The sequence below is a fragment of the Nycticebus coucang genome, chromosome 19, assembly GCF_027406575.1.
Source record: "Nycticebus coucang isolate mNycCou1 chromosome 19, mNycCou1.pri, whole genome shotgun sequence".
Taxonomy (NCBI): domain Eukaryota; kingdom Metazoa; phylum Chordata; class Mammalia; order Primates; family Lorisidae; genus Nycticebus; species Nycticebus coucang.
In genome coordinates this window covers 2,841,933-2,858,476 of record NC_069798.1, presented here as the reverse complement: position 1 = coordinate 2,858,476, position 16,544 = coordinate 2,841,933, and the positions used below count along the sequence as shown (strand labels likewise).

The window sequence follows — 16,544 nt, the reverse complement described above, 5'->3', positions numbered from 1 at the left end:
TTGTTACTTTATGCCACTTGTTGTGGCAACCCACTTGCAGACTCCAACACCAGCCCTAGCCTGCAGCTTGCCTCTCTCCAGCAGAGCGTCTGCCGTGGCCCCGGCCTCCTCCATGCCTCTCGACAGTCAGGTCTCCGGCCTTTGCTTCCTGTTCCCTGCTGCCCACAGCCCCTTCTGAGCCCCTGCTGGCCACTATAGGTGTGACCTGAGCTCCTCCCCACAGCCCCTTCTGAGCCCCTGCTGGCCACTATAGGTGTGGCCTGAGCTCCTCCCCACAGCCCCTTCTGAGCCCCTGCTGGCCACTATAGGTGTGGCCTGAGCTCCTCTGTCTGGATTCCCCTTCACCAGGGCCCAGCACCGACCGCCTATAACTCTCCAAGGTTCACACTGACCCTTCCCAGGGGACGTCTGAACTGTAACAGGACCAAGGACACTCCTGTAAGGTGCTATCTCTTTCTGCTTGGGAAGTTGGACATTCGAGGGGAGATGGGCTGTGCATGCATGCTATCTGTGTGGAAGCGTGCCCTGTGTGTGTGTGTGTGTGTGTGTGTATGTATGGAGGTGTGTTCTGTGTGCTTAGATCTGCACAGAGGCGTGCTGTGCTTGTGTGGATCCGCACAGAAGCTTGCTCTGCATGTGTGGGGATTCATGTGGAAGCATGCTCTTGCAGTGTTAATCCGTGTGGAAGCATGCTCTGTGTGCCTGAGGATCCATGTAGAAGCGTGGTCTGTGTGCATGTTATCTGTGTGGAAGCATGCTCTGAGTGCATGTGGATCTGTGTGAAGGCGTGCTCTGTGTGCATGTGGATCCGTGTGGAAGCGCGTTCTGAGTGCATGTGGATCCGTGTGGAAGCATGCTCTGTGTGCATGTGGATCTGTGTGGAAGCGTGCTCTGTGTGCATGTGGATCTGTGTGGAAGCGTGCTCTGTGTGCATGTGATCTGTGTGGAAGCATGCTCTGTGTGCATGTGGATCCATGTGGAAGCGTGCTCTGTGTGCATGTGATCTGTGTGGAAGCATGCTCTGTGTGCATGTGGATCTGTGTGGAAGCGTGCTCTGTGTGCATGTGATCTGTGTGGAAGCATGCTCTGTGTGCATGTGGATCCGTGTGGAAGCGTGCTCTGTGTGCATGTGATCTGTGTGGAAGCATGCTCTGTGTGCATGTGGATCTGTGTGGAAGCGTGCTCTGTGTGCATGTGATCTGTGTGGAAGCATGCTCTGTGTGCATGTGATCCGTGTGGAAGCGCGCTCTGTGTGCATGTGAATCTGTGTGGAAGCATGCTCTGTGTGCATGTGGATCTGTGTGGAAGCGTGCTCTGTGTGCATGTGATCTGTGTGGAAGCATGCTCTGAATGCATGTGGATCCGTGTGGAAGCGCGCTCTGCGTGCATGTGAATCTGTGTGGAAGCATGCTCTGTGTGTGTGTCCAGAAGGCTGCTCAGGGCCTTCCCAGCTGCCCACCCTCCTTCCCCCCCTGACCCCGTCTGTGGAACTGCCACTTTCATTAATTTCAGATTCAGGACTACTCTGAGCCTTTAAAAATATTTTATTTTAGTGCTTAATTCAATTCAGTTATTTTTTTACTCAAACTTGCTATGTTGTACTCGTGGCTCTAGACCTGGGCGACAGCAGATGAAGGCAACCCATACCCTGTGTCTGAGGAGCTCACTGCCTCCTGGGAGGGAAGAGACCACAACTGGCACCTGAGTGTCCCGTGGATATGGACAACATGGCACCAGAAATGCAGAAATGCAAATCAGGCGCTAGCAACAGCATCACGGCCTGCTCCTGGGCCTCCTGATGGGCTCCTGTCTCACTGCTCCCTCCTGCTTGTGGTGTTGGCTTGGTGTCTGTGGCCTTCTTTGAGGGATGTTTTCTTTCTTTCAGGCACTTTTCCTGTTTCTCTTTTTGCCCAGGCTGAGCTTTCTTCGGGGTAAATGCTTCACTTCCTCAGCAAGCCCCGAGACCCAGGCATCCCAGTCCTGGGGACTCACCTGAAGCTCACCTGCGGCTCACCTGCCGCACATCCGTTCCCATCCTCTCCTACACTCAGCTCCCACCAGATCAGAGCAGCTGCTGCCTTTGGTGTCTGGGCCTGCTCTGATCTGCATATGGACATCTGTTTTCCAGAAGATCACTGTCCGGGCTATGGTGGCTGGACGTGGGATTGACAGGCACAGAGAAATCCTGCCAGTAGAAATCATAATAGTAATTAGTAGTCAGGATGATAATTATCTAGCTGCAGAGGCAATACACTTGAAAGAATATCCTTTGACTGTATATTTTATTTTTAAATGTTCTAAATGGAGTGGGAAGATTGGGCTTTTGAAGATATTAAAGAAACCCGAAAAGGACTGGTCTGATCGATGTTGATTTCACTCACCGTAATGACTATGTGGTTCCTAAACTTGGCAGCGTTGGAATTTCTGGACAATTTTTTCTTAAGTGGTTGAAAAGAAAAGTGGAAATGGGGCGAATGGAATGATGACATGGTGGGACATCTCCAGGTGGGCGCCACCTGGCCATTCCTGGCTCTGCCCTTCTCAGGTTTTAAGGATTCACGCAGACTGTGCAAGGGATTTAAGACATGTCAGCCATGAACGTTGGTTACGGTGCACATCTGGCTCGAGGTCTGAGCTCCCACCCACAGCCCGGGTATCTTCCTGGTTGTGGGGACCAGCATCCACCTTCGTCACTATGGGATCACATGGGTGTCCCTCTTTCTCTCCATATTCTAGCCACTTTCTCAAAACCTAACATTTATTCCAGTCTCCCTTGCACTGAGATCCTGACATGTTTATTGCAGTAATGCATTTACCCAAATGTCCCATCCATCCCCATAGTTTCAGGAGCCCAGCCAGACTTTTTCTATTTTTAGTGGAGACAGGGTCTTGCTCTTGCGCAGGCTGGTCTTGAACTCCTGAGCTCAAGCAACCCTCCCACTTAGGTCCCCCAGAGTGCTAGGATTACAGGTGTGAGCTACCTTTCCTAGGGTAGTAATGAGACCTTAAGGCAGGATATCATTGCTCACTAATGTTTCCACTTTGTTCAGGGCTAAAGTTCTATGTACGAAGAGGTTGAAAAAGCACATGCTTTGGAGTTAGATACGGTTGTAAATTCTGGCTCAATCCCCTGTGAGTCATGTGACCTTGGATATTTTATTTAACTACTCCAGACTTCACTGCCCTAATTTAAAAAAATGGAAATAATTTTCACATGCAAATGTCTAGCAAACCAGTGCTCGATGAATACAATCACGAATTCCTCTATTGACTTACGGTGGTTTCCAGATCTGTAGTGCCCAGCAGGTTACCACCAGCCATATGTGGCTAGTTCAAATAAATGTGCTGTTGGTGAAGAGTACACTAGGTTTTGAAGTTTTGATATAAAAAAGTGCAAAATATTTAATCTTAAAATACTGATGGCAAGACAATTTGTATATACTTGAGTAAATATAATATTAAAATTAATTTTACTCATTTCTTTTTATGTTTTTCATGTGGCCACTTAAAAAGTTTAAAACTACATACAAGGCTCATGTTTATGGTCGTGTCATATTTTTGTTGGATAGTGCTAGTCAATATTACTAGACACCTCAGCTAGTTTTAAGACACCTGTTGGGTGAGGATGTCTGTATACAATTTGACCATTTGTGGGAGGCAGGGATTTCTAGTGCCCTCCCACATCCATTTCTCTTCCGCCTGACACATGGGAGGACGGCAATTCCATGCCATACCATGAAGCTAGGTTGAGCCCATGTTGTGAGAGGAATGAGCAGGTTCCTTCCGAGTGAGCATTTAAATTACTTGTGAGAACTTGCATCACACCTGCATCTTCTGGTGTGTTGACTGAAGAGCTGAAGACTCTTGGCCTGGACTGTTGAGTCACCTCATGGAGTGTAGATGGTCTGGAAAGTTGCCCAGATATATGGCGGAATGTGTGTAAATAAAAAATCAACCATTGTTGTGTTAAGCCATTAACGTTTGTAGTTTTTGTTGCAGCAGCATAACCCATCTTCCCCTGCTAATAAATGTGTTTTCTGATTAACAAAATTATTATTATTGTTGTTGTTATTTCTGAGCCAGGGTCTTTCTCTGGTGCCCAGACTGGAGCGCAGTGGATCACAGCTCACTACTGCTTCAAACTCCTGGACTTTAAGGGATTCTCTTGCTGCAGCCTCCTGAGTAGCTGGAGTACAAGCTATCATGCCCACCTAATGTTTTTACGGTTTGTTGAGACAAGGTGAAATTAAATGATCATCTTGGTTTTTTCCTATTTTACTCTACGTAGATAAATGTGCTGTTGGTGAAGAGTACACTAGGTTTTGAAGCTTTGGTATAAAAAAATGCAAAATATTTAATCTTAAAATACTGATGGCAAGACAATTCTCAAAGAGAATTTTGAGAAAGCAAGCTTAAAAAGTAGATTTTTCATAGATTAGGGAAGAAAAGCTTGGCAGGGAATTAGAAATCTATAAAAAGTATTTATAAAAAGTGAGAAATACTATTAACTTTTTAGTAAGTATAAAAGAATGCAATCCAAGCCCTCGGACATTAATGGGTGATAGAGAATTACAGAATTGAGCAGGATAGCCCTTAATGTGTGACCTCAGAAGTAAGGATTTTATACGCAGTGTGAAAAATACAGAGAAAATCAGGATGTCTAGGGATGTTATAGAAGCTTTCTTTAGAAATAGGGTTGGCACCTCCAGGCTAGAGATAAAACTGTATTTCTATAATGATATTGCTTTCTACAGTTATGAGTGGCCCATCTTGAAGTAGGTCAAACATATTCTCCTCCTAATGGATTTTCCTTTGTCTTAGCCCTCCTTTTAGACATTTGTGTGCTTTGGAGTTAGACCCCAGGGGTAAGACTGGGCTAACTTGAGTTTTAACATGGAATTCTTCCATACTCCACTTCCTTCCTGCATTTCTTTCTAAAGGAGAAAGTTGCCACTGCGTGACCTTCACAGAGCCTCTGGGTGACCTTCACAGAGACTCTCTGGGCAGAACACGTGTGCTGTGATGTCTCCATACTGAGAAGGATCAGTTAAGAACTGGGATCAGATACACACCCAAAGTCAGGATTTGTAAACGCAGCACCATGAGTAGAAAGCACATTACAGTGTGGCATTGGTCCAACTTTGGAATACAATGGCCCTAGAAACATGCACAAATCACACATATGTTTTTTGATTGAAAGTGTCATGGTGTAGCTATCAGATGAAGGTGCAAAAACTTTTGTTGTTTATGAGAAGCAAAAATTGGAATATGGTGTTTCTAGTGAAGAGAACTGAAGAAACTAAGGGCTCTAGCCCGCCCCCATTCTGGCTGTCCTCTAGAGGGCTGGGCTCCCTTCATGGGGCAGTGAGTCCCAGTGTCAGCACACCTAAGTGCCCAGTCACAGCCTGTGCCCCTCCTCCAGACCTGGCCCTCAGGCCCTGGGTGCGTCTGAGCTGCTGCCAGGGCAAGGATGGGCCTCCTCCACCAAGCTCTGAGGGAGTGTGTTCCCTGGATAGGAAGGGGACAGCCCACAGGGGCTATTCCACCAAGGGATACGAAGCTTTGTTATGCAAGCTACCCTAAGAAGGGCAGAGTGCAGGGAAGCCTGAAGGAGAGGAAGAACACTGTGGGTGTGTCCCCAATGAGGAGGTAGGAAGGAGGAGTGCTCTGGTGGGGTCCCGTCATGGGGTGACACCAGTTTCAATCTGATGGGATCACGGATCCTGCCATGCGGCGTCTGCTTGTTAACTCAGTCCCCGAGCCTTGCTCCACTATGGTCACGTGGTTGGTTCTTCTGAGCGTGCTTGGGTTGGAGCCCCTCACCAAGGGGTCCAAGGAACTGAACGACAGCTCACTCTGTTATGTTGAGCCAGAGGGCTCTGATGAGGTTACACCTTCAGCCATGGCACTCCTGCCTGTACCTGTCTCATTTACAGGCTCTTGGGGTCAGAAACAGTTTGGATAATCAGTCTGAGGCTGGAAAAAAACACTCCCAATACTATCGGCCTGAAAAAGCTTCCTTGGCTTTGCCAAGTAGAAAATTCAATTTGAAAAGGTTTAGCAAGAGGCAGGGAAATGTCATCAAAGCACCCTTGCTCCTCCCCCGCTGCCGGATCTTTAGCAACAATGTGAGGTCTGTCCCTGCCACATTTCTGAAACATTTTAAGGGCTTTTGATCTTCTTGTCACCACCTCTCACTGTGATTTATCGTTCTCATGAATTCCTGATGGCTTTCACAATCTGCCATCTGTGGTGATTCTCTGTTTCCTCAGTGGTGACTTTAAGCTGGGACACAGCCCTTCTGACGTGAAGTCTCCGGAGCAAGTGCAACCAAGGCTGCTGTGTGCAGCAAAATGGTGGGGAGCGGTTGTGTGATCAGCAGTTGGGTGGTGGGGACTCGGAGGGGCCCCCACGGAGTGCACTTCCTGATTTGCTCTCTAGGGTCTGCCCCGGGCCCTGACCCCCAGCCCCATGTCTGTCCCACACCGCCTCACATCTCCTGCCCTCTTCCCACCTGCTAGAAAACTCCCGGCTCCTCTTTCTTTCTTCCTTTTCTTTCCCTTCCTTCCTCCCTCCCTTCCTCTCTCTCTCTTTCTTTTTTCTTACAGTTGCCAGCTGAGATTATCCTGGTTTCATTCCTTCCTTCTTTCTTTTTGATTCTAAGAAAATTAACAGAATTCATCTCTGGGACACAGGCTTCACAGTGGCCCTCCTGGCACGAAGTCTTCCCCTTGCCCGTGGAAATGTCAGTTCTTGTCCTCATCTCTCTGACGATGCTGACGCTGCTAATTGTTCCCGTGGCCGTGAGCATTCCCTGGCGTTTACTTGCTTCAGGGAACTGGGCTTTGTGTGACCAATCCTTTCTCTTCTGTCTGGAAAGAACAGTGAGAGTCAACTCCTGGGCAGGAGCCCATCTCTAGGACCGGTCAAGGCAGTGCACCCAGGGAAGGGACAAAATGACAGTCCTTATTGCCCAGCTTTAAGTATCAGAAGTCAGGACCTCGTACCAATTCCAGCCCCTCCCATAATCTTGGTGGCAAAATTACCAAAAAGGAAGAGCAAATCAGCTGTCTCACAATACTGTAACAGCTGGCATTCCTCTGTCCCCCTCTTCTGAAACCTCTTACACCTTTCAGTCTTTAAAACTAATCCAGTCCTTTTTTTCCCCCCAGGGAAACATGCTATAAATATTTATTCTAACTGGGCTTTGTGGCTCAGGCCTGCAATCCCCACACATTAGGGGCAGAGGTGAGAGGATCGCTTGAGGCCAGGAGTTGCGTCCAGGGAGACCCTGTCTCAACAAAAGCTAATAAAAAAACACCACTGGGCCTGTAGTCCCAGATCCTTGGGAGGCTGAGGCAGGAGGATTACTCATGCTCTGGAGTTTAAGGTTATAGTGAGTGGCCATCTACTGCTTCATTCTAGCCTGGTCTTAAAAACAAAAAACGGCATTCATTCCCACCAACACTGACACAACTTACTGTTTATATGCGACATGAGTGTCACCCACAGCCATATGGAGTGTTCCATCCCAGACCTGCTTGTCCCCATTATGAGCTCCAGAGCCCACCCTGACAGCAGCTCAGGGAGGCCAGGGGCCCTTGCTCTGGGCTTTCACTGGGCAGTCCCTTCCTCATCGGCTCTTAACTCGTGTGTGTTTCTTCTCTATCTGGAAGGGTATCTACTTCAAGGCAGAGCCCGAGAGAGGAGGGGTACCCCTCACCACCCCGTGAACCTCGCAGGCCAGTGGAAGGTGGGTGCTGCCCACATCACCCTCGTGTGTGCGTCCTGCTCGGGGCCGTGCAGCTTCGTGTTTGGTTCTGACATCTAGAATTGCTTGTTGACTCCAGCACTGACTCCCGCATCACGCCCCGGGTTGGTAGCTGGAACTTTATGCTGCTGCCTACGCCTAAGCAGGCGTGGACCTGGGAGCTGCCCTGGGCATCCGTCCTGAGGCTCAGTCTGCTATTGTCCTCTGCAGGTGCCCCTGGGCTCCCCCTCTGAGACTGTTCTGATGTTACTTTAACTTCTTGTTCTACCTCTCAGGTTTCTCCTCCCTCTCAATGGTCAGCACCTCACTGACTCTAAAATACACTTCTGACCATAGAATTATATCAAGAAAGAATTTTAGAATAGAGGAAACCTGGACCTTACAACCCTGCCTTTCCCCAGCTCAGAAAGCTTTAATGTCTTCCCCTGGCCAACCACAGAAAGCCAAAATTCCTAGAAATAAAGCAGGCCCTTGTGGTCTGAAGGAAACTTTCCTTTTTAAAAGTTTTGTTGTAATGAATTTGATGGCATTTTGCTTCAGAAAACATGTGCAAAGCCTTTGGAGCAGCAGTGCCTTGCACGTGGTGACAGCCGCAGGGGTCTTTAGTGCAGGTTCAGAATTCCTTGTTGAACCCCCAAGGCCAGGTGTGTTTCAGAATTCAGAACTTTTTGTATCATAGAAGGGGGACATGGTGTCCATGCCATGGATTTTACAAACTCTATGACGGGAGCTGGAGTTAACCCCCAGCTAGTATTTCTCTGCTAGTATTTCTGCAGAGAAATGGAATGGGACCCCTAAAGACTAGAAATAGCCTCATGGTGATTCAGGTCATGTGTTGCTGCCAAATGAGCAGGAAAATCTGTTTTTCAGTGCTTTGAAAATTTCAGGCTTGAGCTGCAAGGACTATGGGCATGTTATGCTCTTGTCGCTGGGAGGTGGGAGAGCTGTGGCAGGGTGGCCTCAGGCCTTGGGGAAGTGGAGGGATGTCAGCTGGAACTCAAGAGATGTGCAGTCCCAGGTAATGGCAGGGAAGCAGAGGAGGTTCTGGGCCTGGAGGAGCAGAGGGCAGAGAGTAAGCATTGGTTTTTGGGGAGAGCCATGTGCTGGGGACCAGGAAGGCACTCAAAGGTGCACTGTCTCGAGTAACCAAGGTCACTCGGAGAAGCATAAGCATTTGGCAAAGGCCCGTTCTGTGGGGAGCCACATGCTGAGTAGGAGACAGGTGGTTCTTCAGAGCCAGCATCTCAAAGGGTCACTTGGCTACTCAAAGCCTCAATTCATTACACAGAGTGGTTTGGAACCTCCCTGTTTACATTAGGAGGACTTGGGCAGAGGGAGAGAGTCACTTTCAGGCAAGACACCAGGCTAAACATGGTGCGTCAGTGATGCCTGGGAAATTCTGACCCTGCCACCGCACAGACCAGACTGTCTCCAGGAGTCTGGCTGCTTTAGCCGAGTCTTGCGAATGCCCAGTCTTCTCTGCAGCCACAAAGCCTACCCTCTGAATAGTGTGAATTTAGTAATTCAGTCTGATTCAGCCCAAGTCAGCCTCTTTGGACTTAGGTTATATCTGATTCCCAGATTGTCTCTTTATGTCTTTTCATGTCTCATTCTAGCAGAAAGTCCCGAAGAGCAGCTTGCCTCGCTGCTTACTCTCCCTTTTCTCCCTTAAGAAGTTTGCTTTATAAAGAGAGGAAAGAAGCCTCTATCTCCACACAAGTGTGCCAGGGCCACCAGCTCTGCTGGGGCTGGTGTGGGGGGTGTGCAGAGCCCCCGAGCCCCCGCTGTGCTAGGCACACACCTGGCAGTAGGGCAGGAGTGGGTAACGCTGGTTAAAGCTAATAGATGCATTTTGGCAACAACCATCTGTTCTCTAGCACTTTCATCTTACCTGGTTACTAACGTGGCATGTGAAAAAATGCACACACTACTTGTCATTAGCAGCACAGGTGGAAATGCAAAGGCGTGGACTGCTGATAAAAGCCCCAGACGTTCATTCCTCTCCTACTGATGATAACAGCCACGATGCGTGAGTGCGGCTGAACTCCCACCAGCGATTCCGGCGGATGTGCAGCAGTGAGGTCCGGTGGTCGGAGCACGTTCATGTGCAGGTTGCCCTGCTCCCCGCACACCGTCAGGGAGCTCCCCTGAGGCGGGGGAGCATCGCTTAGTGCAGGCTTCTTGGTCCTGGCTGTACACAGAGATCACCTATCACAGTTGTGACAATGATGACAACGTGTCAAACCAAACACTGGTGGCTGAGCGCCACTCTCCGAAGATTGGCATTTAGTCATTTATAATAAGTAATTGTGATTTAATAGTTAGACTGTTACTTACTGGTTAATTGGTCTTGGGTAGGTCCCCCAAATAGGAAAAAATATAAAAGCTCTCCAGGGTAGTTCTAATATGCAGCCAGGGTAGACAGCCCCTGTTCTTAATGCTCCTATTTCCTTGTTAGGCGAGGTGAGGTCCAAGTTCGTTATGTTGAAGTGTGTATGGACTAGTCCTGGCCTGAGGGTAAGTTCCGGACACATGAGGACTCCGAACTTAAGGTCAGACTTGCCATCTGGGTGGAGCCTGCGGCTCAAGGAGTAGGGCTCCAGCCCCGAATACAGGGGATGGCGGGCTCAAGCCTGGCCCCATCCTCACTATTGTACATGACGAGCCAGGCTTAGTGGCCTGACACTGAGGGGCTTTCCAGGATTGGAGACTTTCAGTTTTAAAACCAGGACACACTACCACAACCCTTTAAGAAAAAGTAATAACCTTGCACTATTCTGATTTTCAGTGTGTTGATGCGGCCGCTGTGAACAGCAACCTCGCCTTCCATGTGCGGCATCTCTGGGTTCACACCCCCTGCTTTAGTCTGTGTTAATTTCTGTGTCCTTGTATAGCCCAGGGAGGCAGGCCGAGCAAGGAAAGTCGCATTCATTTTTGTGCAGATGAGGTGGGACACTGCCGTTAAGTGACCGGTCTAAGATGGGTAGCCCTGAAAGAAAAATTACAAACTAAATCTAACTGAGTTTTAGCAGAAAAAGAAAAGCGCTGTACAGAGATAGTCATGTGGGTTATAGCCCAGTGTTTGCCTTACTTGCACATGGTTTGAACAGCGGGGGGTGTGAGTGGCTGAAGGATGGCTGCTGTGATGGAGTGAGAGAGACCTGGCTGCTTGTACAAGGTCGGCCTGTTGACACATCCAGGTAGGTTACAGAGACACCTTTAGGCTGAACTTAGGATGTGTAAGGAGGCAGCTTTAGGCTAAACTTAATTTAATAATTTCCCTCAATTTTGAGAGATCAACCACAACTATAGGCATTGATGTCCCTTTGTCATTATCATAAATGTATCTATTTGGTCTCAAATTTCACTGGGAAATAGCAGAACAGTGGGTTTTGTAGCACGGGAATCAGAACTTTAGGGTTTTTTGCTAAGGATTAGACTAGAGGCAACCTCTTTATGTTGGAATCTCCTGTTTTTAGGAGAGGAAAAAAATGTGGTCTTTTTTTGATTTATCCGTTTTTAAAACAATTTTAGTCTGATTATGTCACATTTGGTAAGAGTGACTCTATTTTGGTTTGATTTGGTCTGGTCTGTTGAGGCCAGACCTATTTTGGTCTGGTCTGTGTGAGCTCAGTTTAAAATAATGGCAGCTTATAATTTTTTAAACAATTTTTGGGTCATTTTTCTTTAAAGGAGAATGGGACTAAAACTTAGAGCTTTACATTATTTTGCTTGTCATTTTGGGATTTTGTGATTGCAGGTCATCATATCTTCATGATCGCTTTCTTTTCTTTTTTAGTTTTTGTTGTTTTGAAGAGAGACCATTTGCTATTTTATGGATGGCTACATGTAAATGTTTAAATAATATTCTTCTTAGCAAGGTATCCCAAGAATGGAAGAAAAAGTACCCAATGTACTCAGCCCTAATATGAAACAAATTTATAGCTTTCATACAAAGGCTACAACCCAATCTCAGTACAAGAATATGGGGACAGGGTCAAGGGAGGGGAAGGGAGGGGGAGGAAGTGTGGAGGGAGGGTGATTGGTGGGTCCACACTTAGGGGGCATCTTGGAAGGGTGCAGGTGAAGTTTACTAAGTGTAGAGTACAAGGGTTTGAACACAATAACTAAGAAAATGCCATGAAGTCTATGTTAACCAGTTCCGTGAAAATATTTCAGACAGTGTATGGAACCAGCACATTGTACCTCATGACTACATTATTGTACACAGCTATGATTTAATTAAAAAATAAAATAAAGATAATATAGCACATCAGGGAGACTATTACTATAATTATTAGGAGAATAATATCAAGAGTTTGGAGTATGTTTTATAGCCAGGGTCTCCATGAATCAAAACTACTAAAATTAAATAGATTAAAGAATGAACCAAATAAAGAATCTGTTTGTTTTAATTACGTAGCCTGTTTGATAATCTCTTATAACTGAATCTCTATATCTGATGTATTTATCTATAGAATGTCAAAAACCATACAGATTTTTTTCTATTCAGTCAGTAGGTGAATTAGAGTGATTTTTCTTTATCTAATACAACTTTAGTAAGAGGATTGAAGGAAGTCTGTTCTGTAACCATAGCCTTTGTAGTAGAATCTGTGATAGCGCTTATTCACACGAATAAAGTATTTTACTTATTCTCAGTCATAGAAACTTAATTATGTCCATCTAGAAAGGTAAAGCCTTTTTTTGGCAATTTTTTTTAACCTATAATGTAAGTTAAAAGGAGTGGGAAAATGTTTTTATTTTGACTATGAAGTAATGAAGGTATTATTAAAGTTTTTAGTCAGTATCAAACCTTTATTTTTTATCTGTCTAGGCATAAGTTTGTCATGTTTAAAGTTGGCGGAAATCTTTATAAGTAAAAGTGTATTTCATGGGTGCATGCAGACCCTTTTTTAAAGTTTTATTGTTTACAGACACATAAGCCAGGGAAACTTTGAGAGGTCAGAGTTGCACGATGGCAGGGAAGCCTAGTTTCATGATTTCGGGAAAGCTGTGCATGTCTGTTGCTGGGGAGAAACTCCTTTGGTTAGATTTGCCTCAAGGTTCCTAATGGGAGCACGGTTTTAAGATTCTGGTGGGCCTTTTCTGAGTTGTGAGATTATGAACCTAAGGTTTGAAGTCCCCAAAGTTTTGTGGGTGGAAGGGCCGACTTTTTTGATGTTCTTTTTAGAAGACTCAATCTCTGGGATCTAGACCATGAAGAGTTTGATTGTCTTTAGCCAGAGGATCATGAAAGGCATTTTTTAAATGGCAAAAACATATTTAGGCATAATATATCAAAGCCTTTCAGCATTTGGGCATTTAGGAGTGGACGATATATGAAGTTCTATTGTTGGGGGCATCAGCCTTTTAGTGATTATTTTATAAAGGGCCATTTTATGCTTTTTCTTGGTAGTGGATTTGATTTTTATCAATCTGGTAATTAATATCTTTGATCAAGCAGTTTTGTTTTGTCTAGTATTATTATAACATCTTATTTAACTAGAGGATTATGGGTTTGACAAATTAAACATTGGTCATAAATCATTTTGGTAATTTATAATAATTATTATAATAACATGCATTTTTTTATTTGAATTTCTTAAAAATAATGAGTCATGGAGTATATAGGTTTTAATAATGAATGTTCTGAGGGCTCAGGAAAGACCAGGTGGCCATCTAGGTTCTCCATGAGTTTTTCTCTTAATATTGGATTTATATCCTTCTCAAATATTAATTTTACTTTTTTAAATTTAGGTTTGTTGGACCATGGAGATTATTTAAATCGCATATCTTAATAATTTTAGTACTGGTTGATTTAGCATGAAAATTTGGTGGAATTTTTTTTTTATTTAATTAACTTTTCTCCTGCTTGGTTAATAGTTTTTATAAACCAGTCTCTTTATTAGACTCTGAGAATTTATTCCTAGTCTAAGTGATAGGATACTAAAGTTATCAGAAACCTGAATTTAAGAGTATTTGTCCTGAAGTGCTTTATCTTAAAGACATAATATTTTAGATTTTTCTTTGTAAAGAGTTTTTAGAAAATGTATCAGGATTAAGTAAGGAAACAAAATGGTCATGTTTAAAGACATAAGTGATAAGAAAATTGGTTGAGATGGCCCATGAGACGCAACTTTAGCCAGAGGCTCCTGACCAGAAGGGGAGATTCTGGACAGATTTAGCCTCTGAAACTGAAGGAGGGGAGCTGAGATAGGAAAGAAGATAGACAAGCACACATCAGCTCAGCTGTGGCAACCTGCCGCTCCAAGAAAGAGAATCCTAGTGAACAAATTCCAGGTACAAAGTCCAGCGCGACAAGGATGACAATCCTATCCCTCAAGCGGGAGGCTTGCTGCAGACATTCTGCTAGCAGGGGACAAAAGTCTTCTCATTTTACCCCACAGGTGAGAGCTGCAAAATACTGGGTGTCCTCCCCAAAAGAGGTTCCACCAGTGAATTCTCTCCCTGCAATACTGAACTTTCAGCACACCCTTCCCACCTTGCCCGGCCGTCTGAAGGTCTACCCCTTGCAGAATCCAGAGTGTGTGGCCATCTAGGAGCTTTGGGCATTGTATGGATAGAACTGCGGAAACAGTGGAGGTGGGGGGCACAGGAAGAGAGGGACTTAGGGACAGTGAAGCATGTGCGACATTGCCCTGTGGGCGGGGGTGGCTGTGCAGACTCCTGCTTGAGACTTTCAAAGGCAGAGCCTCTGACGCTAGGTTAGGGCTGCCATGGGCAGGTGAGCTCACTCCCATTGGGACTTTCGGGGGCGGAGCCACTGCCAACCGGTTGGGACGTTAATGGGTGTGGGGGGCTGACCCCCATTTGGACTTCCAAGAATGGAGCTTCTGGTGCCCATTTTGGAATTTCAAGGGAAGAGCCAGGGGCACCTGGTTTGGACTGTCAAGAGTAGAGCTGGTCCCCAGTTTGGACTTCTAAGGGCATTGCCGCTGGTGCTGGATTTGGGCTTTCAACGGTGGAGCTGTGGGCGCCGGGTTTGGACTTTCAAGAGCTGGGAGCTGACGCATGGTTTGGATTTTAGAGGCTGGTGCTGCTGGCACCTGGCTTAGACTTTCAAAGGTAGAGTCGCTGGTACCCAGTTTGGACTTTCAAGGCCAGATCAGACTTCTAAGGCTGGAGATGCTGATGTCTTTGTTCTGACTGTGGCTAGTGATCTTTCCTGAATTGGTGGTTCACCAGAGAGGACCAGGCTCCATCCTCTTGTGTCTGCTGGTTGGCGCTATCTGTGGATTTCCACTATCAGGATACTGGAGGCCCTTTGAGCTCTCCCTACTGAGCAATGATTGTACAGTCCAGATCAATCTGTTTAGAACTCTAGACCTGGGCTGTCCACCTAGGGTCCCTCTGAGGTTGAGTGCCGGTTGTTTTAAAGTGGGAAAGGACTAAATCTCCTTCACCAGCTATTGTTGGTGAGGGGCAGGGCATCACAGATGCTTGTATCTCCCCCTAGATGAGATTCCAACCTGATATCTCAGCTCCTTACGAATGGATAGAGGTGGCTGATTTCAGGTTAGAGCCATCTTGTGCTCTCTTACTAAGCCAGTCTTCAGAGTCTTTAGGCTACAGCTCTGAAAGGAACCTGTGTAAGGATGTAGGGGAAAACCCAGTCACAAACCCAAGCTCATTGGTTAAGGGTGGATTAACTCCATTTCCTAGGGCCTCCAATTCAATCTTACCCTACCACTTTATTTATTTTTATTAATTAATTTATTTTTATTGTTAAATCGTAGCTGTGTACATTAGTGCAATCAAGGGGTACAATGTTCTGGTTTCATATACAATCTGAAATAGTCTCATCAAACTGTTCAACGTAGCCTTCATGGCATTTTCTTAGTTATTGTATGTAGACATTTGTATTCTGCCTTTGGTAAGTTTCGCCTGTACCCATTCTAAGATGCACCGTAGGTGTGGCCCCATGCATTACTCTCTGTTTTTCTTTTTTTTTTGGCCGGGGCTGGGTTTGAACCCACCACCTCCGGCATATGGGACCGGCGCCCTACTCCTTGAGCCACAGGTGCCGCCTCCTCCCTCTGTTTTTAAATGTATTTTTTAAAGTGTGGTGTTGTTTCTTTGGAATAGTTCATCATAATTATAAACTATTTTTAGTATGATTTTGCCATTTTGGTAAGCATTTGTTGTTTTGAGGACCTAATACTTATATGTATATAGGTAGCTATCTGGAAGGTGGAAAAGTTAGGATTTTAGAATTTAAGGATCTCATTTTTATGTTGACTCTTCGCTTTTAGATCCCCTTTACTAACTTAGCTAATGATTATTTTTTTCTCTCCATAAACATGCGAGAAAAGGAAACGAAGGACATAGAACACAAAAATCTCTGCAAATTTCTGAGAGCTGAAGTTTGCGGCCCCTGCTATCTTGCTGTTCACTGCCAGTTTCTGTTGGACATCTGAGGCCTTTACTGGACTCAGTCCAGTTTTTGTTCCAACTCTTGAATCCTGTTTGGATAAAAAAAATTTCTCAGACATACTCGGATACTTCAAAACAGGAATCCATGGCGATACAGAATCTGAGAGAGAATGTGTTCGCTCTCTCCCGTGCTGTGAGAGAGCAATGGACACGTCGGGCCTGGTGGGTACCTCGCTTGGCCATTTGATGCTCATGGGGGTTGCCAGAAGTTCCAGTTTAAATCCCATTTCTGATACCATCTGTTAAAAGAAAAACTTTAGACAAATTTAACAGAGTTTATTTGAGCAAAGAATGATTTGCGAATTGGTCAGCCCTCATC

General features: G+C 45.7%; 1 protein-coding gene across 1 annotated transcript in view; it reads left to right on the top strand.

Annotated features, from left to right (window-relative positions):
* LOC128572120 (uncharacterized) overlaps positions 1–4,015 on the top strand; it is a 76,912-nt gene extending 72,897 nt beyond the window's left edge. The window contains exons 5-6 of the mRNA XM_053572054.1: positions 349–438; positions 1,615–4,015. Coding sequence (XP_053428029.1) covers positions 349–438; positions 1,615–1,935 — 411 coding nt within the window. The 3' untranslated portion in view covers positions 1,936–4,015. The remainder of the gene's footprint in view (positions 1–348; positions 439–1,614) is intronic.
* The last annotated feature ends 12,529 nt before the right edge of the window (positions 4,016–16,544 follow it).